This window comes from Thunnus maccoyii, chromosome 18 (genome assembly GCF_910596095.1).
Source record: "Thunnus maccoyii chromosome 18, fThuMac1.1, whole genome shotgun sequence".
In the NCBI taxonomy this organism is placed as follows: domain Eukaryota; kingdom Metazoa; phylum Chordata; class Actinopteri; order Scombriformes; family Scombridae; genus Thunnus; species Thunnus maccoyii.
In genome coordinates this window covers 21759089-21786647 of record NC_056550.1, presented here as the reverse complement: position 1 = coordinate 21786647, position 27559 = coordinate 21759089, and the positions used below count along the sequence as shown (strand labels likewise).

Here is a 27559-nt window from a genome sequence, read left to right as displayed (position 1 = left end):
GAAATATTCAGAGAGGGCTGTCAGTGCACAATGTGCCTCCATTAGCAGGATGTGTTGCAGGATGGCTTGCTTGGAAGACTGCAACTGCATCAAGGAAGCCAATCCTGCAGGTCACAGGGTTTAGACAGCAGCACCCAGAGCGCTGCTGCAGGTCTCCGGATTCACAGAACTCCATTTATGATCCATTCATGGTTACTAAACATGATCTCCGCATTCCTGCATTCACTCAAGGGAAGGAGCACAACATGTGAGCAACATGTAACTGTAATTTGGTTTGCCAAGACACTTCAAACATTCGTATTCTTTCATTTTTCTACAGGGTCCATGAAAGCTTTAAATCTAAATGTGTAACTGTTGCCTGAAGTGGCAACCAGCTCTAGTAAATATCAAAAAGGGGGAAATAATCTCCTTTACATAATCACAAAAAGTTTTAGAGATGCAACTAGGGCAATCTTAACTTTTGCAAAGAATAGATATCTGATTATTCAAGTTTTAATGACTTTGATATCAGTCCTGCTACTGTTATCATCATAATAGGCTACTTGAAGCAGGTATTTCTTGATAGCAATGAGATGATTATAACATTATGCACTCCTAAATGAGGTTACAGAACTCGATAATTGGCTTTATGTCATATTTCACAGATGAGAAGGAAGCAAATTATACAGCAAAATCCCTGTGGCAACAAGTTTTATTAGAAAACTTGAATTACAGAACTGATTGAGGAGTTTACTACAGAAACAGAGTCTTTGTTAGAACATTATGAACAGTCAAGGGGCCTCTGCTGTGTTTGTCGGGGTGATTTTGCGTTCAACTGTAAAGTCTCTCCTCGATCGAGACACACCTTCATCCTCTGCAGACCTGTAGTCTTCATATAACGACTATCCGGGATACCATTCATACCCATACCTTGAGAAAAATGAATGAATATTAATCCCTAATCCCTTTCATGGTTTTTCTTCGACCGTGCACTTCAGCAGTCGGGGCTGTCGCATCCTCTCCCTGCGCGGAGCTGCATGGCAACGGGAGGAGGAGACTTGCTCGGGATGAGGGAGGGTACCACGGTCCCACGTGTCCTCCTCACCCGCAGACCCATCGCATCTCTCTTCGCTTTCCCATCCTCCGTTTCCGCATACCGCAGATTCGCATATACACACACACACTCATGCATACAACCTCATCCATGCACCCATACGCACCCGCGCGCAGCCTTGCGTACTCTCCCGTTCTTCTTCATATTTCCTCACCTATCAATATCCTGGCCTGTATTGATCATCTCCGTCATAAGCCTAGGCTATGATTCATTTTGCATCGTTCTGATATGCAAATCCAAATTCTCCATAGCGGCCGGAGCTGAGAGTGGTGAGAGAGAGAGAGAAACAGAGAGAGAGGGGGGGAGAGATGAGAGGACGCGCATCATCAGATGTTTAGCAGATTCACTTTGGATCCTCGCCATCATTTCAGCCGTGCAGTGGTTTTTGCTCTTTTTCCTCCTCTCCACCGGCCGGGTTCGTGACATCTTGCCGCTCTCGATGTTGTAATCCCGGGGAATATGTGAAGATCATGCTGGCGGTGTGGTGCTTCATGGTCTTTGCTGCAGTGGGCGAGAGGCTTGCAGTCTCAGGTAAGCGAGAGAAGAGAGAGGAGAGAAGGAGAGAGAGAGAGAGAAGGGGTGAAGAGCGGGAGCAGCCTTTTCGTTTCCTTTGCATCCACATTTTTTCCCCCTTGCACCAGCACTTTTCTAACCCCGGTGTAGGCTGTGATTTGATTGTAGTGAGATCTCGGTTCCAACCTGCCAACTGGCCTGAGAGCGCTCTCCGATGCGGTAGATTTGCTGCATCAACATATTTCCACCGCAGCCCCCTTAACCTATATATCCAACGTACCCGTAACCATTTTGCCAAAGGGGTTTTCTCCAATAAACATGTCAAATCACTATGTCATAACTTGTCAAACATCAATGCAATGTGTTTTTCAACCTGATTGATGATTTCTTAGATTTTAAGTTATATAGGCCCCTGTGCATGTGCATAAATGGGCGTCATTCTAGTATAGAGCATTATTTATTTCCATTAAAGCCTGAAAACCCATTATCAATGAAATGTGTTATAATAGAGAAATGGCTGATAGAACAAATCATTAGTCAAGTGTGATAAATTAGGTCACTGAACCATCAGTTTACAGAAAACACTGATCTGATTGCTTTCTCAGTGTGACTTGTTTAAAATATTGCTTATGATATTTAAATCTGCAATCTTTTGCTTTGCTTACAAAATCACTGCCATATCAAATGTAGCCTCACCCAGGCTCAGGTGTGTCACCATACCTTGCCAAGCCCACTGCACACCCATGAGTGTCCCTGTTGTACTATACTACCCCGCAGGTGTGGACAGGAGCCCGGTGCAGGATGGAGACGGAGGCATATGGGACTGGTTTACCCCGGCCGGGCGGCCAGACAACAGGGACACCGCAACCGAGGTCACCTATCCAAAGCGGCTGGTGCAGCAGATCCGGTCGGAGGAGGAAATGGCTCATGACTTCTTGGATACCAGGGTGAAGAACGTTACCGGGGAGACCTCGGTAAGTTGGCTCCTTTTCTCCTACTTCCCTCTCATATCCACAATCCTGTTTATTTTCACACTGAAGTGAGAAGATGCTGTGAATTCTCAGCTCATTGGTCTTTAAGTGGGGCTCAGGGATACTCAGGGGTCCTTGATGGGAGTTTAGGGGTCTCCCAGCAAAATGAGGAATAGATTAATCTCACTATGATTTGATTAAAAACAACGTATCCCAGTTGGACAATGTGTGAGAATGGTTCTTGTGATCAGAGGAGTCATTATGTCCTCACCTACAGGTAGATCTCTTTTCTCTTCTTGCAGCCTAATATGTTGAAAATAAATTCAAAACCTTTGAGAATCTCAAGTCTAGTCATCCTTCCTAAAAAGATTCAGTATTTGTGGCTTTGTAGCAAGTGTGTATGGACATATACGGGTGTGACAGCACCAAGACAGACATCTCGTTCTTCTGATGGGAACCTCATTTTTCCTGTTTCTGTAAAACAGTGCAGCCTTTAGCTCTCTGCTGCTCATGCGGCTTCTGCTACACAGGGATGACAGTGCAGGGTGGTGTCTTGCAGCAGTCTTTGCTTCTCATGATTTTGACCCAGTTAGTCACTGAATATCCCTTCGAACGTCCACAGCGAAGTAACAGCAGCAGGATTAAAACCAAGACAGACAAGCGTCCCCGTACCTTAACTCTGGTTCTCCAGCTGTAACATCTGGCAACACCTTCTGAAACCAAAACCTTCTGACCTGCTTTGTATGCAGAGCAGGAAGAGTTTTATCAAAAAGAGCTGCTTAAATGTTTGCATGAGTGTATATACTGGCCCTCATCGCCGCATGACAAAGCTTAGCCTCTCCTGAAATATTCAGTCGTCACGTCCGATCATCCTGCTGCCGTGCTGAGGCCCCCGACTTCTTCATTATTCAGTGGTGTGTTGAAGTATGTCCCCATTAATTATGAAATAGGCCTGTGTGAGAAGTGCTGCATGGTCCAAGAGTCTTCTTGAGCACTCCCCCCCCCCATCCCTGTTCCTCTGTGTCTCTTTCTGTCACACTGATATGATGTAGTTCATATAACTGTTAATGAGAGAGTACATTGGGCTCCTTACACACAGCAGAGTCACGTGTTTGAAGGCTACAGTTAAGATGAACGTCGTTGTCCCCGGAGAAGAAGTCTTTAAACAAGAATGATACTAAAACAACATAAAATGCATTCACGAGATACAAATTATGACACTGTTTAAGTAGACAAGGTTTCTGAAGTCCCCGTTTCGGCTGCTGTGCTCGTCTGCACACGCCTGCTGCGTTTTGTTTTTTTAAAATATTTAAGAAGCTCAGAATGAGGGATGCGATAAATTTAGAAGCTGAGTTTTTTTTTTTCTTTTCTGTCACATCACGCTGTGTTGAAAATAGATGAGGCAGCATTATTTGTCTTACTGATTTAATCATTTCATTCTACCTGTTGGGTTCACTTATGCACAGATGATTGTTTGTTTTTTTGCATTTTTTCAGCACAGATCGGATTACAATTACTTTAAAATTTCAGGCATAAATGCTGCATCTGATATTGATATTACTGATTAATTAATGACCTAAATTTAGCATGTTATGTGAGTTATATAAGATACAGTAGAGAAGCACCTCCTCTAAGACCAGCTCTCACATAAATATATCAGTATTTAATATTAAAGACTTCAACTGCAATTTCTGGTATTACTGTCATTTTGTGACAATGTATATTGATTTTATACTGAATAATCAGTAAATTGCATTAAAATATCCATTGTGGCTTAAAAAGATCTGTACAGACGCTGGTTTGATCTGTCAAAGAGGAGATGAATGATGTCATATGATCAAAAGCCCCACAGCCAGTGACTAAAAGGACTTTGTGATGAGATTGTTTTCTGAAGAATTAACTTTCAATCTCAGCTGTTGAGCCACAATAGACGAGAAGTCCTTAAAGTGCTCAGAAGAGTTGGATTTTGAACATCTACAACTCCATCCGCTGAGAAAGATATAATTGAAAGAACAGCTTCTAAATGGACCATAAGAACAGTGAGACATAACGATCAGAACACAAACGTAAAGCAGAGGGACGATGTTACTGTACAGAGATGGAGCGCTGATGGTCACAATGCTTCAGCCTTTCCAAGACAGTAGTAAGAAATCGCTTGTCCGTACTCACTGGAGGGAATAAGTCCTGGATAGTGATGCATTTTATTGTAAAAGCCCAGTGATTCACTGCAGCCTGGTTCCTCCAGACTGAGATCAAAGCCATGCTGGCACAGTCGGGGCGGCTGAAGAGACACACTGTTTAGTCTGCAGTACATTTGTCTCTCTCTCTCTCTCTCTCTCCTGGCCCTGCTGTCTCCTCACCTCCCTGGCTCTGGCAGCCGTCCATTGGGGACATCGGCACAGCACGGCTGAATATAGACGATACCAGAAGTAAAGTTTTCTCCTCCTCCTCCTCCTCCTCCCCTTCCTCCTCCTCCTCCCCTCCTTCTGTCAAGCCCCTCTCTATCCATCTCCATCACAAAACTCCAGCTCCGCTCTTAAACAGCAATAGCTCTCCGCAGTCATGCCCGCCTGAATGCGGCCAGCCAGCGTTGATCAATGACAACTTTATCAATCATAATATTTCATCTGTCGAGATGCTTTTAGAGCGTACACATTATTGATTGTGTTGAATTATTCATGGGACTTTTTCAAAAATCCCCTTGTGGCTTCTGCGGAGTGGCACACTTAAGCAGAATTGTTTTGTTACACTTTGATTTATCAACAGCTGAATCTGTCTCTGTCGCTTTTTTTTTTCTGCAGCCCGTCCACTTGGCTCAGAGCTGTTTCCAAGTGGAAGCTTTTGGACTCACGTTCACTCTGGACCTGGAGTTAAACCAGTTAGTATCACCGTCACTATCCAGAATCATCAGATCTGTTCACATGAGCATTTCCCTGCACTTAAGCAAATGCACTTAGCGCTCTCAATTACGTTACATGACAAGATGGGGAATACCAATGTGGCACACGGCAGACACACACTGCTTGATGTTTATGAGATTGCACTGATTTTATTAACAATTTTGATTCATGGTAATCCCGTGCATCACATTCACAGCATGCTGATATATTCTTTGTGACATATATTTTGGGAGTAGAGCAAATTTGGATTCTAGGATGATGAAGATAATGCTGTTAGAAATATTCATAGCATCTCTCCTTCTTTTTGCAGTCACCTCCTGTCTTCAGAATATGTGGAACGGCACTTTAACCAGGACGGCAGACCCTCACAGTCTGTGGTAAGGCTGTTTTTTGCGTGGGATGTGGATGTGTACTAATGGGATTTTAGTAAGGAAATATTGAACGTCATGAGTGAACTTATCTTTTGGCTTGCAGAAGGCAGAATATTAATGAGATGACCAGAGTGGCGGTGCAGCATAAGCAGTTCTTTGGCAATTTGGCAACTGAGTCATAGAGTTCATTTAAAGTTTTGTTTGTCACATGTAATGCCTTTAGGGCTGCAACTTATGATTATTTTCAGTATATATTAATCTGTTTATCATTTTCTGGATTAGTCATTTAGTTTTAAACATCAGAAAACTGTGATAAATGTCCATCCCAGTTTCCCAGTCTCCAAATGTCTTGTTTTGTCTACATACAGTCTAAAACCCAAAGAGATTCATTTAACCATCATGTAAAGTCAAGAAGCATCAAAGTCTCACATTTGAGAACCTGGAACCAGTGAATTTTTGACATTGTGGCTTGAAAAATGACTGAAACGATGAATCGATTATTGAACCTGACTAATTGTTGCGACTTTAAATGCCTTACATTATCTGGAGCTCATTATATAACAATGTCGCGTTTATATTTTAAGGTCATCTAATGCAGATGTGTTGGATTAAAATCTCAGTTTAGAAACAAAAGACATGCTTTTTGTTTGCTTTTATCTTTAAAGGATGATTTTTTTTAACGTTTTCATGTTTTCTACAGTTTGATGTAATCCTTCTGTTTTATCTATTTTTGGAAAGTGTGTTGTGAGCTCTCTGCCTCAAAAGTAGGCTGCCATGTAACCGTTACGCCTGTGCATGTTACAGTTCTGTACATACATGGCTTTGCCTGTCAGCGGCGTGTGTGCTCGCCTCTCCGCCGCTGTGGCCTTTCTCAGACAGCCGAGAAGAAAAAGGCAGCGGGTGCCTGTGGTGTAAAAACCACAAGCTCGGAGAGAGAATCGTCTAGAGATAACGGGAAATGGATGAAAGCCTTGACATCTTATGTGATGCGTGCTTGTCAGACAGACCAGAGGAATGTCACTGCATTCTGCTAGCCAGGAGGGATGGCTAAATTTTTTTTTTTTTTTGTATAAATGTGGCACTCACTACCCCCCCCTTCCAACCCAAGCACCCACCCACCCAGCCAGCACTCCGCGTCCCCACCCACAGTCGTTCCAAACTCTCCCTCAGTCCTCCTGACCAATCACAAGCCTGTTTCCATAGCAACAAGTTAGCTCAGCAGTGTCATTAAGTTCTTGGCAGAAAAGAGAATGAAAGAAGACCGAGAGGGAGGGAAGAGCAGAGCTAGCGAGAGAGGAGGAGGAGGAGGAGGAGGAGGAGGAGGAGGGAAAATGGGAGTAAAATGCCAGTTAATACAAAGGCAAGATTAGCTTTGGCATCGCGAGGAGTCATGTTGGGGGTGCATGTGAGTTCATAGACAATTGGTTTGTGCCCAGAGTGGCGGGAGGGAGAGGAAGCTCGCAGGGTTGGGGATGGAGACCTGTAGTCAGGCCAGATTGTCGCTCAGCTGGACGGAGGCCTCACGTGATGCCTATGATGCTGCTGCTGCTGCTGGACACAGCAAGCGTGATGCATCCAGGGCAGAGCGTCACCAGACCGCTCTCTGTAGTCAAAAAACGCTTTCATTTCCATTTGAAAAGCACCGAGGCGTCTTTTGCCTGAGCTGTTGTGGCGAGGCGGCGACACCCTGCTGAATTCAATTTGATCCAGGTGAACCAGTGTTTCTCACTTTCCTCACCTTTCCCGGTGGTTCATCTTCACCGCTGTGACCTTGTGAAGCAGCGCGCCCACTTTTGAGGGAGTGTTAGCTGGAGACGAAAGATAGAGCTGTGTTGTGGTAGTCAATGTTTTTAAAGGACAGGAAAGAGAAGAATTGTGTCTTTCAGTCACTACGTGAGAAAGATCCGGCCTAGTGTGCAGGTATCCCATGTTAAATTCTCAGATCTAACCATGTGGGTGTTGATTTATTGACGAGATCCTTGTGCAGGGTCTGCTTCCACCTCTATTGTCAGTGGAGGAGAGTGCAGCAGAGCACAGGGCACAAGTAGGTCACAAACTGTGCCATAAACGCCATAGCGGGGAAGAGGGAGATGCTGGGGTTGTGAGAGGTTTTTCCAGAGCTAATCTATCACGATAACCAATGAAGTATGAAAGTGTGCCTGTAAAGCCGAAGCATGTCAGTAGTGGTTGTTTCATTGTGTCCACAGGGAGGGGAGCACTGCTACTACCAGGGAAGGTTAAGAGGTTTACCAGAGTCCTGGGCAGCTCTCTCCACCTGCCACGGCCTGTGGTGAGCCCGAAAATAAACCTTTATTTATTAGAGGCCTGTGTTTTTTTTTTACTTTTCTGACCCTTGCTGTTCTACATCTCACCATCCTTCTCTTGTTGTTTGTTTTCTTAGCGGCATGTTCTCTGATGGCTTCTTCTCTTATGGGATTGAACCAGTTCACAATGGGAGCAATCAGGTAAATAGTCTGGGGATAGTAGTTGTCCTTAAGCAGCAGGTTAAGATTCTGGATGCTGATTTTGTTTGTCTTTAGGTTCTGATGTGTCTGATCTCATCTGGCTTTATTCTGTTGTAGGATAATGGCGCTCACTTAATCCGCAGGATGCCTGATATCAGACTTTCCCCCCACTGCCCAGGTACAGAAGCACATTTATAGCACATTTGACACTTATCACATGAGTATAATATTGCCTTTTCTTATCTTATCTTTATTGCATTTAAATATAATCACCTTGCCTTCAGTTAGATAAATAAGACCAATATAAATATTACCTATTATTCCATTGGAACTACTTATATTATTTTCCAATAAAACTCAAAAACCTGAAAATGCATTCTCTCTTACTCTCAAATATTGGAATAGCTTGTTTTTCTCAATGGAATAAAATAAATTAAGAATACTTTGACCCAGATAGTGAGCAGCTTAGAGGACAGTTCAGACAAAACAAAAGTAATAAAGTTCATTCAGACATTTTTTCGTCGGGAACTGTAATGTTTTGTCTGAACTTGAGATAGTAATTTGTTCCGCTGCACCTCACGGTACTTAATATTACTCTAAGTGCCTGCAGCTCTGCTTCTCTGTGTGTCCAGACTGTAAAGAGGACAGTGAGTGGGATAGCAGAGGAGGTGATGGTGATGACGACAGACCAGACCAAATGAGGGAGCAGCAGGTGTCTGGGGGGCTGAGGCGATCCAAGCGTTATGTTCGCAGGCCCTCCGTCCAGACTGAGACCAAATACATTGAGCTGATGGTGGTCAACGACAATGACATGGTCAGTAAAATTATCATTATTCTGATAATTATTTGGATGTACAATGTGCAGCGATCATCTTTGGGAATGCATTTATTTACCTGGTGCCTGCTTATCACGTTTTTGCATGTCTGACAAATGTAGACACATGACAACAATGGTTTTGGCAGGTAAAACAATGAATATCTCCATGTTGGTGCTGATAACAATCTGCGGTGAGGCGCTACACTAATTCAATTTGATTGAGGCTTCAAAGCTGGCAGAGGCTGCTAATTTCATAATGTGCAAACATCTCCTGGCATCAGAACATGTTGTGGCAGAAGTAAACTAGACTTTTACAACTGCAGAGGTTTGGATGTTGTACAGATATTGATATGTCAATGGAAACTGTCCTAATTGAGCACTGACAAAATATAGATGAAGATGAAGCAAAAGTTAGAGAATTATTAAAAAATTATAGATGAGGATCCTTTACTCAAGTGTCCTTCAAATGATTAACCAGACCAAAAGACATTTGCAATAAATATCACGGTTCCTACATACCAAGTGAAAAAAAACATCTTTACTCCCCCTGAAGGTAGATTAAACACCTTGTATGGTAAAATATGAATCATACCCACAAAAAGGAATGAAAGTAGCTGCTGCAAAACACAAGGCTGTTCTGATTGAATAAACACTGACTGATTTAGAAAGTTCCTTAATATATTATACCCCTTTTCCAAAAGTTATCAGTTCCCTGGGGTCTGTAAAATGTGTCTGACATGCTTTGGTCAAAATACCACAAGGATCAAGCACCATAGCAGCCCTCTCATCCTGTCTAAACAGCCCTCACTGAAGCTCAGCCTGATTTTGCTGTAATTTAATTGCAATAAACAGATCAAAAGGATGCTTAAATGACTACATCATGATGCCGATTTGTAAAAAGCCTGAATTCATGCTTTGTCAGGTCTGTCGGCAAGACGACAAAGAAACAACTTTTAAAATGCTTCTCTTCTGAATGGAGCTCAGATCGATCAGGGCCATGCTAACATTGCTCACTCAAAATAACGTCTAAAGGCATAAATACAGCAGTGACATTATTGTTTATACACATAGATATCTACATACTCTGTAACTTTAAAATTATATAAACTCACCGGCATTTAAGATGTTTATTATTGATGACAGCAGCTGAGGTGGTGTGTAACTCCGGTGTTAGCTTAGCGCCGGCTAGGTTAACTCCTCCGGCTGGTAAACTGCTCCAGATCAGAGCAGAATCGGGTGTTTATCCCCCCAGAAGATGAGGCAGCAACAGCAGCAACACAGGACTCTCCAGCTCTGCTCCCCGGCGATACACGCATATTTTTCACCCTTAGCTTAGCTTAGCTTAGTTTAGCCAGTCCCAGCCAGGGCTTGCAAGAAAAACATGGTGGACCTCAGGAAATTTAGTGGGTGGAGACTCAGATAGAGGCATAGATGAGGGGTGGTACAATTTCAATGAAGTTCCAAGTGACATAAGAAGGGGCATCAAATCTGAATGGCTTGTTTAATCACAAGAGTACAGAGCAAGCCAGCCCAAAACAAAGTGACTGGGTTGTCTTTCACAGTTTGTGTGTTAGTAGGCACATCAGAGACCCAAATATATACACACAAGCACTGAAAAAGTGAGTTTTTCATAATATGACCCCTTTTATGGTTCTAATTCCCTGAACAGTCAGCCGAGTGTTTTCCAGTAATATTTATTCTCTCAGTACTGAAGAGGTTTAGGTATCAGCTGTCTCTTTACACCAGTACAACAGGTGAACAGCTACAACAGAGTATGGTATGATGGCCGTTTTACCATGTTCCATGTTACTAGGATATTTAGTGTGTTCCACTGAATTAAATCCAATTTTCTTGTGAAAAACAAATGTATTCAAATGTTGAATATAAATATATTTGAAGTTACATTCAGCGTGGTCCATTGCCAACATCACTGTATTCACCCGCTATATGATATACACTCATATACACGTTATATACACTCACAAGCTTGTTTCGATCAGAACTTTTAGGTGCATAAAAACATATATAGTGTGTGATTACAACATAAACAATTTAACAAATACCAATATGTGCCTAAATGACTCTTACATATGGTGATGGATACTCACTCTCATTAAGGTTAGCTTTGTCCAACATTAGAGGAAAGAGACATGATTTAATGATTTCACAAAATCAGTGAAACATCCATTTAAACATATATCTTATGACAATGAAGATTTTTTAAAGTACGGACATTACGTGTACATGTATGAGTCTGTATGTATGTGTGTGTGTGTGTGTGTGTGTGTGTGTGTGATCATCTCTTACACCATCTGTGTATCTTTGTCTCTTCACAGATGGTACAGCTGCGTCGCACTGGCAGCCAAACCAAGAACTTTGCCAAAGCGGTGGTCAACATGGCCGATGCGGTATGAGCTTTATTTCTTGGATTATAATCCTCCTTCTCTTAAACTCTGAATACACACACCACCACCTGTCAAGACATGCATGTATGCTTCCTTTCACATATAGAAATCATTTATCCATGATAGTGCACAGTTCTAGACACATAGGGTGTCACACCAGCAAAGCAGTGGATTTGATTGGCATTTTTGGTCCCCAGATCTACAAGGAGCAGCTGAACACACGAATCGTGTTGGTTGCCATGGAGACCTGGACCTCTAAAAATATGATGCCAGTAGTGGAAGATCCATTGATAACACTGCAGAACTTCATGAAGTACAGAAAGGACAACATCAAAGAGCAGAGTGACGTCGTCCATCTTTTCTCGTAAGAGGACCGACAAAAAAAATCTAATTTTCAAAGAGTTAAGTTTTGATTGATGTTTGGACGTAACTATAATTCAGGTTTTATTTGTAAATTATGGTATGTTTCCTGTGCACCCCAGAGGACGTACGTTTCAGAGTAGCCGCAGCGGGACGGCCTATACAGGAGGAGTGTGCTCTCTAACGAGGGGTGGAGGTATCAATGAGGTGAGGAAGATCTGGAACGGTTAAATCTGACGTTACACCAATATGAGATTCATTTAAACTTAGTTAAGGATTAATCAGAGTTTAGCTGAAGGTAGTTTCACCAGATTTCAGTTTCATCTCATCACAATTTAAAATAAACCCTGGAACCAAAGTTGAATATTAGTTTCTATTATATTAGTTTAGTCTCACGTGTCACTTTAAATTTGACATCAGAGATAACATTTTTAAAAGTCTGGAGCAACACGACAGATTTTAATCTTTGTTTTGAGTGAACTAAACCAAGATTTAAAGAAAAACTTGTTAAGTTTAAGACAAGGTTTACAGTATTGGTGCAACAGAATTGTAAAATAAACCCTAACTAAATGATTTTATATTAATGTCTCACAATAAAGCTCTCATGTGTGGATATAAACTGTGTGTATATTTTTTTCAGTATGGGAATGTAGGTGCAATGGCCATCACTTTGTGCCAGAGCCTTGGCCAGAACATTGGGATGAGGTGGAACAACGCACGCAACTCTGCAGGTAAAAGACAGCAGGAAGATCGATGTTGGTAGGGTCGAGGTAGAGGACGCTACAGATGGAGGGGATTGATAGGAGGGTGTGTGTGTGCTAAGGGGGGGAGCTTTGGGTGTTGGTGTCCCTGTCCAAAAGGTCTCTTCTGTAATTAGACTTCTCCATTAGGTGATTAGTCACTTGCGTCCAAGATGGAGGGGGTGATGGTGGTTCAAGAATCGCTGCCACTGAACAATGGGGTTGGTGATTAATGTCAAAGAACCATTAGGTCCATTATTCAATGCCAGGACAAGAGCTCAGTGCACATGCTATAGGCCCAGTACCTCTGTCACTAATGTGTAGGAAAAGTATGACCAGCCAGGAGTGGCATCTTCAATCTTTTTCTTCTTTGTTGATCAGAAATCTGTTTCTCAGGCATGTCACAATGCTGATCACCGTGTATTTTATCGCCCTCTCATTTGCGCTTCTCTTCCTTCAGGAGACTGCAGGTGCCCAGACACCTGGCTGGGCTGCATCATGGAAGACACGGGGTAAAGATAAGATCCACGTCGCAGCACACTGAAGTCAACAATGAAATAAAAACACAACAGTGAAACACCTCACTTTTCTGTTTGTTGACATGATTTAACAGCAGAGAGCGGGACTGTTTTCTTGTCACGGTCTCTCTCAGCTTCGATTTGTTCACTCAATTAGACAATTAAACACCTGTAACAGACTGATGCTTTGACTTTTGTTCTGTTCTCAATGAGCCAAGCCAGTGATTAGTGTGCCGACCACCAAGAAAGAATCACAAATGGCAAATTAAAAGTATTTACTACATGAATGATTTGGATTTGGCTTTCTATACCAGATGGAACAATACAGATTTCAGCTATTCATTTGAGTAATATCTTATTACAGATGGTTACATTTCTGTCAGATTGCAAAGTGATGGCACAGACACCCACAGTGGATCTGGCATTCTTTACTGCCAGAAAAGCATTTTGCTGATTTGTTTGTTTTGTCTTTTTATCACGTCCTGGTCTCAATTTTTGTATATCTGTGTGTGTGTGTGTGTGTTTGCGGACATAGATACTATCTGCCCAGAAAGTTTTCTCGCTGCAGTGTTGACGAGTACATCCAGTTCTTGCTCCAAGGGGGCGGGAGCTGCCTCTTCAACAAGCCCAACAAGGTGAGGGCCATGTGGGCACGTAGGATGTGAAGAGGAGCTGCCTCTGAGAATAATTATTTATAAATTAATTAATTGCCTGTACAGTGTCATTTCCATCAGGACATGTATTTACTGGCTGGACTGTAGTATATTTTATGTTTTCTTCCTTTAAGTAGTGCCCTCTTTAATTCCAGCCAACAAGCTCCTATAGTACCGACACATTTCATCTCTCCTCCATCTGTCTTACTTATATATGTGCTCATACAGTATATTTGCCTCTCTGTGTCTCTCAGCTATTGGACCCTCCAGAGTGTGGGAATGGCTTTGTGGAGCCAGGGGAAGAGTGTGATTGTGGATCCCAGGTGGTGAGTACCCATTTTTACATCATCTCTGTGCAGGAAGTTCAGATTTCTAACTGCTACAGATCGGTTGCACTGCCAGGATCTGTCTCTATATGAGCGCTGGAGGATGCAGTGTTTGCTGGAACAGAGCTGAAGGCTTGTTTATGTGTCTGTGGCTGCAGGAGTGCGCCCGTAGTGGAGGCGCCTGCTGCAAAAAGTGCACACTTACCCATGACGCCATGTGCAGTAATGGACTCTGCTGCACTGGCTGCAAGGTGAGTCGACCTTTGACCTATTAACATTAATTTCTGCTATATAAGAGATTTTTTTTGTACCAACAACACATTTAGCATTCAGCTTTTCCAGTGTTGACCATCAAGCTGGCAGAAATTAAAAATAACTTATATGGTTAAAGGGAATGCAGAGAGTCTAATCCTTTAAACCAGGGCAGAAACAAGAACAAGAAAAGTGTTGTTTTACTTAAATCTACATTTCCATACAGCATGTATGAAGCTCTAACATGCATCAGAAATCTTCTTTCTGATAACTGGTAAAACTTGTCCAGCATTTACCTGATGCCTTTTGATGCTGTGTCCAGTATGAGCGGAGAGGCGTGGTGTGTCGAGAGGCTGTGAACGACTGTGATATCCCAGAGACCTGCACCGGAGACTCCAGCCAGGTAGCTTTAACTGTATATAACACTAGAAAAAAAAACTACAAGATGACATTAACAAGAGTATCAAGTATATTGTGTAATTTTCCTCTTTTGCAGTGCCCTCATAATGTCCACAAGCTGGATGGCTACATATGTGATAGTACTCAGGGTCGATGTTACGGTGGACGATGCAGGACTCGTGATGGGCAGTGCAAGGGACTCTGGGGTTATAGTAAGTATTAAACACATTCACAGCACAACCGTCCCCTTGCACCTGGACAGTATGATTTACAGGCATATCGTATTCTCCTGATTCTATTCTCCCTGCTTTTTTTGTGACACTACATTTTTTTTTTGCCCTCCCAGATTCAGCGGACAGGTTTTGTTATGAGAAGCTGAACGCTGAGGGGACAGAGAAAGGCAACTGTGGTCCGGGTCCTGAGGGTCAGGGCTGGTTGCAGTGCAACAAGCCGTGAGTCACACCATCCTGATTCCTGATCCTTACTGATGTTCTTGTAGAGGAATAAGCGCATATTCACTCTATTGTGCTTTTTTTTGTAGTACTAATGTCTCAAATCCATTTTTTGTAAATATGAGACTGGCTTTACTTTATCATTTTTAACAAATATTATTAAAAGACCAAAACAAAAATGTATTTGTTCTACTATTAAGTACTGTGTGTCTGTGTAGCCAAAGCTTAAAAAATATAATTGTCAACCAGAACTCGTTAAAAACACACAAAAGATCTGTACTGCTCCATTCAAGTGACATATTCCTTCATATAATGTATTTGTGAGTATTGGGAGCATGAAATACTTTTTTATAACTGGACCCCTCCTTTTGAAAACCAAAAGAAGTGGAATAGCGTGAACAACCCAAGTTTTATGTGTATTGTTCTCTGCCATTCACTTTTTCCTGTTTAGGGATGTTTTATGCGGCTTCCTGTTCTGCGCCAACATAACCATGAAGCCAAAGTTTGGAGACCTGCAGGGTGAGGTGACCAGCTTCACCCTCTACCACCAGAACAAGTACCTGGACTGCCGGTGAGTGGGACGCATCCATCGGATCTGCAGCAACTAACAGAGTATTAATGTCGTGTCTAATTCTACTCCTCCTCTCCCACCTGTCTGACATGTTTTGGACGCTTCGCTCAGAGGCGGCCATGCTCTGCTGGAGGATGGCTCAGACCTGGGCTATGTGGAGGATGGCACTCCCTGTGGTCCCAATATGATGTGTTTGGAGCGACGCTGCCTCCCTGTGGCCTCCTTCAATCTCAGCATCTGTGCGGGATCCAACTTTGGGCGCATCTGTTCCGACCACGGGGTAAAAAAAATCCTGAGCTTTCAACTTTCCAGTAAACATTGATTTGGTGATTTGCAGGTATAAGTTTTTTATACTGCTAAGTTAAAACTGGTAAGTGTATGTTTTTTAGACGTCTAAGTTACGTGCTTCACATCGAAATATAGCCATTAAAATCCTGCCAGTAGTTATATGTACCTTAGATGTCTAAAATGTCACGTTTCCATCAAATTCAGCCCAGTTTTATGTCTTTTGACCTGCAAATCTCCAAATCTATACTTACTGTAACATGTTTTTTTTAACACCTCTTTCTGCTAGCTTCTTTCTCCTAGCGAGTATTTCACTGGGTGTCATCTGTCTCTCTTGTAGACCTGCAGTAATGAGGTGAAGTGTATCTGTGACAGGGACTACACAGGGAAGGACTGCAGTGTCTTTGATCCTATCCCTGAGCCTACGGTCCCGACGGGCCCAGAGAAGAAAGGTCCATAGCACCTCTCAAGCTGATCACGTCTCTCTTTCTGTCTGCCCCTCATATCCCCCCTCATAGTCTCTGCCCATCATCATCGTAGCTTCTATATGTACTGAAGCGGAGCGCAATATCCTGCCCTCAAACACAGAGAGTAGTTCACCTGGTTATTGTGAGCAAGTTAACATCAATATTTATACCACACAGTGTTTTCCTTCCTGCTGCGTCTTGGTTTCAGTGTTGGGAGCGTGTGGGTGTGTGTTGAGACATGTTTATTCATTAGAGCATATGTGCATGTATAGTATGTCAGTGTATGTGTGTGTGCGTGTATGGTGGTACTGTATGTCTTGCAGGCACTGCCATCTTCAAGTGTCTTCCTTACTTTCTTGCAGTCTGCCAATGACACAGAGCAATTGAGCAGCTGCTCTCATAGGGCCAAAAAAGCCAAAGCCACCCTGAGCAAGAGGGTGTCCAGCTGAAAGAGCAGGAGAGGGGGAATGAGAACAAAGTAATAAAACACTCTCTCTCCTTTGTTTTTTGTAACTGTTGTCTCCCTGACCTCCCTCGCTCACCCGCCCGTTGTCCCACCTCCACCCCACGTGCTGGTTTCCTTCTCTTTCCCTTCATCTCTGTGTCTCTGTCTGCAGGTATCTTACCATCTGTCTCTCTCTCTCTCTCTCTCTCTCTCTCTCTGGTTGATGTTGTTGATGTACAGTGTTGATGCTGTCCTCTGACGTGTGTTTTTTAGTGGTGTTGTTTTGTTTCTGCCCCTCCTCTTCCTCCTCCTCCTCCTCCTCCTCCTCCTCCTCCTCTTCCGCACCCTTCCTCCCCCCCTCCTTCCTCTGCGCAGGTCCCAGTGGCACCAATATCATAATAGGGTCCATCGCAGGTGCTATTCTCCTGGCAGCTATAGTCCTAGGGGGAACAGGATGGGGATTTAAGTAAGAGTTCTGGCATGCCTTTGTGTACCTGTCTGCTTCTACCTCAAAGGACCCCTCCCCCTCGCCCCTCCCACTCTCACCCCTCTGATATACAGTAGATGCCCATTTGCAACTCATCGCCCAACCCAGGGAGGGGAAATAAGCAGTCGAGTCTGAGACATGCTAACTATTGAACTGCCTTTGGCGTTAAACTTCGTGCAAAACGTCACACCGAATCTTGAATCAACCTGCACCTTTCCTTCCCCTCCCTCTTCTACAAGCCCAGCCTTTTATAGTAATAACAGGGCAGGACTGAGGTATTAATCTGCCAGGAACTTCTCTGAAGTCCACTACAACTGATCCCACTTACTCCACTGGTGCCACATCTGGAAGTTCCCCCTATATGCAGCATTCCCCTAACCCGTCTCCAAACTACACTCCGTGTAGTGATGAAAAAGTGTAATGTTACAGTGGATTAACGAAGCACTTTTTTAAAAGAAAATACTGTACCTGTGGTGCTTTTTTTAGCCTGCATTATCCTGTTCTTCTCCTATAGACAGCACCCTAACCCCTAAATGCCTTCGCTGAAGTGCTTCTTCTGCACTGTTCCACCTGTGCATGCTTGCTATTTTTCACACCTTACACTCTGACCTAAAAGGACTGCTCTTACTTTACTCACAGTTAGATTCGGGAAGACAGCTGCAACGGTTGAAAAGCTATTTGAAAAGCAAAATTTTAATCACTTGTAGCACGTAGCACGCTGTTAACAGTCCTTTTACGGGTCAGAGGTGTCTGTGCATGTGTGCATGAGCTGTAAGCAAGAAATTTTCTCTTCGTAGTCAGCCCTCTGGAGGGTGGGTGTAGTGGTTTCTGTTGTGGCGTCCTGTCAGATTCGAACCTTCTGGGACTCAGAGGGTCAACGCCATGACTGCTGTAGACCTGCTGCATGTGATGTCGTTACTACAATTTTGGCAAGAAAGATTTTGGAAAGGGCTTGTAGATGAATAATGGATTGAATGACTGACTGAGTCATTGATTTTTTTCATGTTTTGTCCTAAAATCTGTCAGTGCTGCGGGTAAATTTCAACAGAGTATAGCCAGTGAAAGAAAATTATTTGAACATTGATTCAGATTTTATAACCACATTTCTTATAAGATCATGTTTATGCAAGGTTTTAACGATTATAACTGTAAATTTATTCATATTTTCTTGTCCAGTTATGCTGTTAATTTTTACTTGCCCTTTAAATTTCATACAAGTTCAAATGCAAGTTGATCAGTTTTATAACACGCTTCTAAAAAGTTGAGCTTGTTAGTCGTTTTTTCCTACTGTCACTGATATGTCTTGACATTTTGTCTTTTCTCTCGTGCGCTCATGGGATGCAGGAACATTCGAAGAGGAAGGTATAACTTTGAAGGCTGTTGTCCGTGGAGCAGCATCCCAAAACATCCCACCCCATCCCAGATTCCCTGATCATAGCTGCTAATTCTTTCATCCGCCATCTGAGGATCATCCCTTGGCTCATTCCTACAGAGCATCATGCAATCCCTCCGCTGTGGCTTTTAGTTTCATCCCACTGCTCCTCTTCCTTGAATGCCTCATCTCATTTACATAATCACAAAAAAACTCCTCATCCCTCTTCCCCAATCCTATAAAATTACAGCAAAGCAGAACCGCTTTTTCCATTTTCCATCTTTATCTCCTGTCGCCTACGCAACCAATGAATTTATCTTAACGATCTGTTTTTTTTTTTACTTCTCTTTCAGATCTGGTGGAGGATAAGATGTCTATCTGTCTTTCTGTCTCTGTGTCCTGTCTACTCCTGTCTTCCTCCACGCACTGTGTCGTTTCCACATTGGAGAAGAGGAGAACAAAAAAAAAAAAAAAAAAAAGTCTTCCACTCCGGTCTCAAATCTCTCCAAACCTCTTCCGATTGTTTCCTCCACACACTCCTGTCTGCTCCTTTCGTCTGTCCTCCTGCCTGGCTCTGCTGCCCTCTGGGCCTGTGGAGCTCCTCTTACCATACCAGCCAAATCATACTCGTGTGGCTGCTTCCAGCAGAGCACTGAGGATTGTATCCGGAGCCACGCCTAGAGCGAGCAGGTGGAGACGCAGGGTTGTTCCTCCAGGCCGGTGGCTCTAAGAAAGGTGCTTCGGTGTCTGTGTAGCCCCTTTCCTCACATCTCGGACAGTCTGATAGAGAACATATCAACGGTGGACCAATTTAATATGAGACATGTCTTTCCAATGCCTGCTTGCCTGCCTGCACACAAACGTCATCTGGCCACCAACTGAGTCCACAGTGAAAATGCTGGACTAGCACATAAACTGGCCATCAGATAGACTATTACGATGCTGAAACGTAACAGGAGTTGAATAGTTTCTTTCTTAAGAAGAAGGACCTGAGGCACAGTCCCTCCAAAGCCAGGCCTTGACTGAGTGAATCTCAAACGGACACAGATGTGTTTTAATCTCAAATGTTTGGCAACGTGGAAATAACTGAAAAGAAACCTAACATTGGACTGTCATTAAGCATGTTTTCCAAAGAGAGGCTGAGGAAGGACTAACAATCATATAAGACGACAGCTCGAAACCTAGTCAACCGTTAGCCAGAGCCCAGACTGATAACTGACTATGTTCATCGTTATTTCTTCTTTTAACTTGAGGCGTCCTAACCTGCCCCCCCACCCCTCTCCCCCCCACAGGTTTTCAGGTACAAAAAGGGAAGCAAGGTGTTATGGTTTTGGGATCATTTTTAAAACACTGAACATCGAAGCAGCAGAGACCGTAACTTAGTGTTTTCAACCACAACATACATTCCACAAAATCTGTCTGTACGCGTGCTCACCACTTTCAGGCCCAAAGTTTGTACGCTTCAGAGGTTTAAATCCGTGTGTTTGTTCATGAGCGAATGTACGGGGTGCGAGAGATTTTTAAAAAGAAAAGACGAATGTATGCGTGTTTACATTAGTGTTTGGGGCAGTTGTGTCCATGTACACCTTAACACTCCTCCTATCACAGGTAGATAGGCAGGTTTTTACCTCTAGAATATCATCTCTTTCTACAGCCCGTTGTGCGCTGCAGCCATGGCACCATAAAGGCAGCACATTAATAAAGAATACAACTGTTTTTACTGTATGTCATGTATCTACAGAAAATGAGCACTAGCCAATTGTATGCACACCTATTTGTAAATATGTGCAAGATATACTGAATGTTAAATGCACTGTATGGAAAAAAAAAAATATTTAAAAGCTAGTTTTATCTGTTTCAGCTAACATATAGCTATCAGTCTCTTGACACGACTCGCATTTCTCTCCTGTAGTCGACGCCGTCCATGCATCTTTCAATGTGGCCTAAGAGCTTAGCTAGCCGTCTCGCCATTTCTCTTATCATTCCAGCTATCACAGAAATGTCATGAACCTTTTGTACATTTTGTCGATAGCCCTGAGCCCTGGGTGAACGCCACAGCCCGGAGACTTTGTAATGATCCCCCCACTGTAAATGAGATTTAAAGAGATCTAGTCCGTGGGTTGAGAAGGCAGCTTGTCTGATAACGTATGCGTGTATGAGGTCAGTTTGGTTCGTTTGAGCTTTGCACTGTGGCAGATGCACTATTGTTATTATTACAATATGTACAGAGTTGGTATCAAATACAATTGGTTTGATTGTTTTGAACTTTAAGGGAAAAAAAAAAAAAGAGATGCATCTTACCCCATATTTTTAGACACTATCTTTTTTGAATTGAAACAAAAGAAAGATATGAACTAAGGCTTGTAGATGGATTGAAATGAAGGGAAAATAAAATATATAAAACATGAAACCACACCTCCTACTCTCTCATCTGGCTGCCTTTCTGTCTTCATATTTCATGATTTTAATTAATGGTTAGACTTGAGTGTTTTATGCTTTAGTTTTTGTGCTTCTTTTAAATATAATAATCATTTTAATCTCATCATAATCTTGCTCTTAAATTACAGTGAGCATGGGATAAATAGTAATTAAAGATAAAATAGTGTGAAATCTATTTTTCTTTCTCCCTAAATGATGGCTGCAAGTACCATTTACTTTCATAAAATCCATTATTATTATATTATGATTAATCGTTTCGTCTATGAAATCAAATAACAGCAAAAAAATCCCCATTGCAGATACACAGAGCTCAAATTGATGTCTTTCATTCCAACCTAAAAGGTATTCAATATATGATATAAAACATATAAAAGCAGGAAAACATGTTTGAGAAGCTGGAACCAATTATTGACTTAAGTGATTAATCAATTTGCTCTAAAAACAAACACATTTCAGCAGTCAGATTGGCATTGGAGCACTAATCCAATCATCTTGATGCATATTAAGTGACAAAACAAAACAATATATATTAAAATATTACTTTATTTATGAGCACATTGTCTGCAGCTAAAGCCTAATTCAACAACAACCCACTTCATTCGACGCAAGAGAAGCCACGTCAAGTTCCTTTTTTTTTCCACGGCACAGAGGCATTCAGCTTTCATTAAATAAAAACTGTAGAAAAGTCATTAACCGGCACGTTGTACTGCAGGAACACAGGCCAATGACTGATTAGAAAAGTAACAGTTATAAAAGGCTGATGACAGCCAAGACAGAGCACGTCAATCTGTGATCTTGATCGACATGATAAGTTCGTCTAAAAGGTGCACAACTGCGTGTGTGAGTTGTGCTTTTTCTGCTAAGTACTGTTGGGATTGTAGGTCTGTCTGCGGTGAGATCAACTTTCTTTGGTATGTTGTCATGAGAAGTGGGACAGAGCTGGATGAGGAAGCGTTCTTCACAGCGGACGAGGACCAACGTCATTCTGCGGCCTCTCCGGTGTCCCACTTAGTTTTGGGTTCCTGCCACCAATCGGCCAGGAAGGACTCCTCGTAGTCTCCCATACCCTCAAACTCTGTGTCCGGATGCTCAGAGGCGGCCAGGTCTTCTGAACTTACTATATCCTAAAATACAAAACATTCACAGTCAACTTCAAGCAAGCATTTCTCTTTTATTTTCACTCCATCTGGTAATTGTAATACGTTTTTCTGTCTATAAATCTGTCACTTTTGCACTGTAATTCAGCCTTAATTGTCTCACAGTCCTCTTCCTCCTCCTCCCCCCCCTTTCTCAGGTCAAGGCAGTGTGTTGAAGCTGGGAGGAGCTGACCTGAGTTAAATGGATGTGGCACAGCCTCAGTGGCCAACACCTCCCATCCACATACCACACTCTGCTGGCGGAAAACACAGCCCCCCCCCTACTGCCTTCCTTCCGTAGCCTTCATCCCCTCTTTCTCTCTTCTCCTTTCTCTTTTTTCTTACAGCCCTTCACATAACCTCAACAACAGCCTGCATTTAGTCTGCTAGTCTACTCCTCCAAACTCACTGGGTAAAAGTTTATGTTACACAACATCTGATTTATTAGACTTTTTTTTAAGAAAATGAAAATGTGAATTTGTGTACTTTAGTAACTTGGATGTAAACCCTGTCTTAAGTTAGAGTTAAGTTAAATTAGTGGTTCAGTTCAGTAAACATCAAAACAGATTTGTCTAACTTACCCTTAGAGGTCTAGTCTAGTCATGCAGACAGTTAAAGTTTTATCTGCTGAGATTTGGAGATGTCCATCTCTGACACCTCTGCTGGAATTTTTTCTTTTTTCTTTTTTTTTTTTTTGTGGTGCTGTTTAAAAATAGTCTCAGAGTTGGATATCTGAAAACCTCATCAGATATAATCTGTATGGATAGATACCACTCAGATTTTAGCAGTAATGCAACAATCTATTGTTCCTGTAAAGGAAACTCCTATGTGTGTATGACGTCAAGGTTCAGGCAGTTCAGGTTATTCTGCTAACACTTCAGTACAGTGGATGTTTGGAGGCCTGCAAATTTAACACAAAACTATTTGACTTTTGAAAGAAGAGATGATTTATTCTTCCTCTTACAAATGAACAATGGAATTTGTAAATAATAAAAATGCAGCGTTGCTCAATTCAATACACTCGATGGTTTTGCCACTGCAGCCTGATTTATTCTGGTATAACCAGTAGCAAACGGTGGCTAATGTTAGCTGAAGTTAGCAGACTTTAGACAGATGAATGAGAAAATGTGACCAAACCTTTGACTGTATACAAGAGATATTACTAAATCAATTTTCTGACGATAGGATTTTCCTCTACCTGTGCTACTGTTGCAATGTGTTTTGGCTTTTGACTTGCAGGGAGCATTTTTTACATACATTTACCTCACGTTTTAGAACTCTGACCATGTTTAACATAAACATCCAACATTATAACAGTATAAAAATAACAGAAAATCACAAAAAGCATGATATGCCCCCTTCAAGTGTGGTTGCTGTGCTCACAATGCCATCCTGCTGCAAAACAATACTGCTTCCCTGTATATTTGCCTTGCAACAACAACAACAACAACAGAAACATACCTCATCTTCTGTTTGTAGGTAGTTCATTGCAAACTCCAGCATCTCTTTCTGCTTGGTAGTCTGGTTAAAATATGTCAAGGCCTCCTAGGGAAAAAAAAAAAAGAGACATCAGCTGTTGTGTTGACTGGAGCAGCAGGCGAGAACTAACCAGCCTCCAACTGTTTTATGGCCCTGCGTTGTTTTCTATCTCCTTTATACTAAGTCATGGAAGTGCAGATGGATCAAATGAATGAAATCCTCGTTTTCACTCACAGGCCGAGGCTGGAAGTCCTTTTCCTCCAGTCCCCACTGCTCCCGGTAGAAGCGGTAGTACGCTACATTTTGCATCATCACCTGGTCTTTGGAGTCAAACAGCATATAACTGGCTGCACACGGAGCAGCGTTCTTCACATCATTCACTGTGAAGGATCACAAAATAATACACATTACAGAAATGTATAACACAAAAACGCTCCCAAAAAGCAGAGTCTTTGTCATAGTTCTTACATTTATAATAGGAAAACTGGAGGTAGTGATACATGGTGGCTACGAACTTCTCCACAAAGAAGCCTCCGACGTTGGGTGTTAGATGCTCCTCACAGTTTATCTTACATTTCAGCACATCGGTGTAAAGATCTGATGGAAGCAGGAAGGAGAAATCATATTATCGTCTTGTCTCAAAGATACCGAGCTGCTTCCGAACTGCTCTGCACTCACCTGCCAGGGTGGGATAGAAGTCTTTGAACTCTAATATCTCATACGAGCCCTCGCAGCCTGATGAGCAGAGGTTATACGCTTCAAAATACTGTATGATGGCCTGCTCCATGTTTCGGGCGCTGTTGCTGAAGTCTCCGCTGTTGTAGAGCATCACACTCTTCAAGAACACACTCTGGAAAACAAAGAGATGCATTTATAAGAGGTGGAATTTGGGAATAGCATGAATTAAATTGGTATAATGTGGGAATTTGAGCTACGGACTTCATACGGCTGCTCCTCGTGGTCAATGAGATATTCGTCCACATCGAATAGCGTCTTGTAGTAGTTCATATTCTTGGTCAAATAAGGATCTTTTGGGTTCTTCTTCAGGAAGGTGTGGGCGGCTGCTACGGCCTTCTCCACGTTGTTGAGCTGAGAGAAAATATCACAGTTTCAGTTGCAGTGGATGTCAAGAGTCTGTAGTTTGACTGAACTGTGTTTTCAAGATGTCTAAAATATGAAAACACACATTCAATCATCCTGTCATTACTACTGCTCACTGGATAACATGACCTTTGACCCCTTTGATCCAATAACTACTAACACATGTAGATCTCTGATGTCTGACCACATGATTTCTTATTTCTCTCAACTCACTTTTTTCTAGGGCTGCAACTAACAATTATTTTCATTATCAAATAATCTGCTGACTATTTTTCTTGATTCACTGATTAGTTGTTTGGTCTATTAAGTGTATGAAAAATGTCGATTGGTGTTTCCCAAAGCCCAAGATGCAATCTAAAAATGTTTTATCCCGACCAACAGTCCACAACCCAAAGATATTCAGTTCCTGTCACAGAGGACTAAAGAAACCAGAAAATATTCACATTTAAGAAGTTGAAACAAGAAAATTTGACCATTTTTGCTTAATAAATGTCTCACAACAATTAATTGATTATTAAAACAGTTGAGATTCATCTTCTATCAACAGATTAATCGACTGATCATTGCAGCTCTTCTTCTTTCCTTGAAGAATAGAGCTGATCCATCTTTTGATGCTGATAACTGCATATCTTTCTGATCCAGTGTCATAATACAAATACATGAAGTAATATCATAATCATGTTAGTCCCGCGTGGCTGCTTAAAAAGCATGTTTGTTGATATCGACAGCTGTTTGACCGTAAACTGGAGATCTTGTGATTACAGCAGCTGGAGTTAAAGGGTTTCTGATGATGTCTGCCCCCATAGAATGAATGATGTCTACAATAACATGTGGATCATTATACACTTAGTAGGACAAAAAAATGTTTTATGAAAACATATAAGACAATCTACAGTACAACAGCCTTTTTTGCCTTGTAAGCAAACTTTGTCCACCTCCCTCTACATCACCTTGTGTCTGGCAGAGAAGGATAATGAGGGGATTGTTTCAGGGGAACACTGGAAGAGACGTGGCACATGCTCAAATGCTGCTTGGTCGGCAGGAGGGCGCAAGTAAAGCAGCAGGGAAACTAGTCTTCTCATCTCGCCGACTAGAAATTTCCTCTCGGTGGGTCAAACCGGGTGGATCTGCCACACATTTTAGTTTTGCTTGGTGATTCCGCACAGTTATAGTAACTCTAAATATATACAGAATGATCCTGTGTTGCTCATACTCCCAAATTAGTTTATAATGGCCAAATCATGCAGAAACTTTCCGCTCTGAGCACACAGAGTGCGTCGTGAATTTTACGCTCACAATGTCGAATTTATTGGCTATTGTTCAGGTATGTGATGTAACTTCTGACTTGTTCAAAATTCAGACCAGAACTTTATAGGCCTGACATCATGTCTAGGACTCACCACTTAACACAAGCCCTTGATCTCACCTGGTAGTACGCATACTGTATATACCGATACGGTATCCTTTTCTCGAAAGTTTCCAGTAAATCCCTCTTTGGGTATGTGATATTAAACACTGGAAAGTCCGCCTTGCACTTTTTAAGGCACGCAGCCCTCAGCAGAATGTGGCGCACGACTAGTAGGGTGTTGTCGTGGAACACGGTATCATTGTCCCGGCTGACGGAGCTGCAACTGCTGCTGCAGAAAGCCTCGCTGTCCCGCAGCAGCCGGTGGAGCCGCAGGCTGAGCTCCAGGAACTTGATGCTCTCTGCCCAGTTCTGCGCCGCGTACTGCTCCAACGCGTGACCGTACACAGAGTCCAGGGGCATGATGTCCTTCGTTGGGAAACTTTTAAAGCTGTACTTCTCATACTGAGCCTCGACCAGGGCCAGGAGCAGAAAGGCCAGACACAAGCTTTTCAGCAGCATCTTCGCCTCCACCGGCTCCTGTTGGGAGTCTTCTTGTTTTGAATGGAGCAGGGGAAACTTCCTCTTTCTTTACCAGGGATTGCTCATGTCTGTCTGCACGTAGGCTGTGAAAGTGGCGTCGAGTTTAAGTCAGAAAACGTGAACATCCGGTCAGTTCTTTCAAAATGAAACGCACACGCACACACGCACGCACGCGCACAGACACACACACGCACCCACACACAACCACACTCACACACTGTGTATTTACTACTGCATTGTATGTTTATCTTTTGTGGTCCGTCGTATAAACAGCATCACACATTACATAAGTGTGGTGAACCACGAAATTAAACATCTGTGCAAATGTGTGTACATGTTCAACAATGTACTTCTTTAGTTGAATAAGTCAATTTTAAAATTATGAAATGAACACATCAGTGACTGCTGATAAGACCAAGATCAGCAGTCTTTGTTCTCAGGACAGAGATTTGTTGTTCCCAAAGTCCAAACAGAACTGCGAAAGAAAGCTTTTAGGTTTTCTGCAACTGCTGCATGAAACAATCTACAGACTGAACTTAAACTCCAAAACACAGTAACCCTGAACAATTTTGAAAATATGATGAAATCTATCGAGTCCAGGTTGTCTGTGTGCAAATGTTTTATCTGATCTTTTTAATATTACTCAAATCTATG

General features: G+C 42.4%; 2 protein-coding genes across 9 annotated transcripts; one reads left to right on the top strand and one right to left on the bottom strand.

Annotated features, from left to right (window-relative positions):
* Positions 1 to 503: 503 nt before the first annotated feature.
* Positions 504 to 23708, top strand: LOC121884253 (disintegrin and metalloproteinase domain-containing protein 11-like). Of its 8 annotated transcripts, none has more exons than XM_042392954.1 (23): positions 505 to 1624; positions 2384 to 2580; positions 5379 to 5455; positions 5788 to 5854; positions 8056 to 8138; positions 8250 to 8313; positions 8431 to 8491; positions 8946 to 9127; positions 11467 to 11538; positions 11733 to 11899; positions 12018 to 12102; positions 12536 to 12626; positions 13096 to 13147; positions 13689 to 13788; positions 14061 to 14132; positions 14291 to 14383; positions 14707 to 14787; positions 14881 to 14995; positions 15130 to 15235; positions 15687 to 15806; positions 15918 to 16086; positions 16432 to 16543; positions 19216 to 21302. In XM_042392954.1, the coding sequence occupies exons 1-23, from the start codon at positions 1564 to 1566 to the stop codon at positions 19590 to 19592; spliced, it is 2604 nt and encodes an 867-aa protein (XP_042248888.1). In that variant the 5' UTR covers positions 505 to 1563; the 3' UTR covers positions 19593 to 21302. The 8 variants fall into 8 exon arrangements, with proteins under 8 accessions (XP_042248889.1, XP_042248888.1, XP_042248894.1 ...); XM_042392960.1 differs by lacking the exon at positions 19216 to 21302 and adding an exon at positions 17379 to 17593; XM_042392958.1 differs by lacking the exon at positions 19216 to 21302 and adding an exon at positions 22596 to 23708 and having other exon boundaries at positions 505 to 2580.
* Positions 21827 to 27026, bottom strand: p3h4 (prolyl 3-hydroxylase family member 4 (inactive)). The gene is made up of 7 exons (XM_042392961.1): positions 26444 to 27026; positions 24856 to 25005; positions 24595 to 24766; positions 24385 to 24513; positions 24151 to 24296; positions 23899 to 23982; positions 21827 to 22425 (listed from the first exon to the last, which is right to left on the bottom strand). The coding sequence occupies exons 1-7, from the start codon at positions 26882 to 26884 to the stop codon at positions 22282 to 22284; spliced, it is 1266 nt and encodes a 421-aa protein (XP_042248895.1). The 5' UTR covers positions 26885 to 27026; the 3' UTR covers positions 21827 to 22281.
* Between the last annotated feature and the right edge of the window lie 533 nt (positions 27027 to 27559).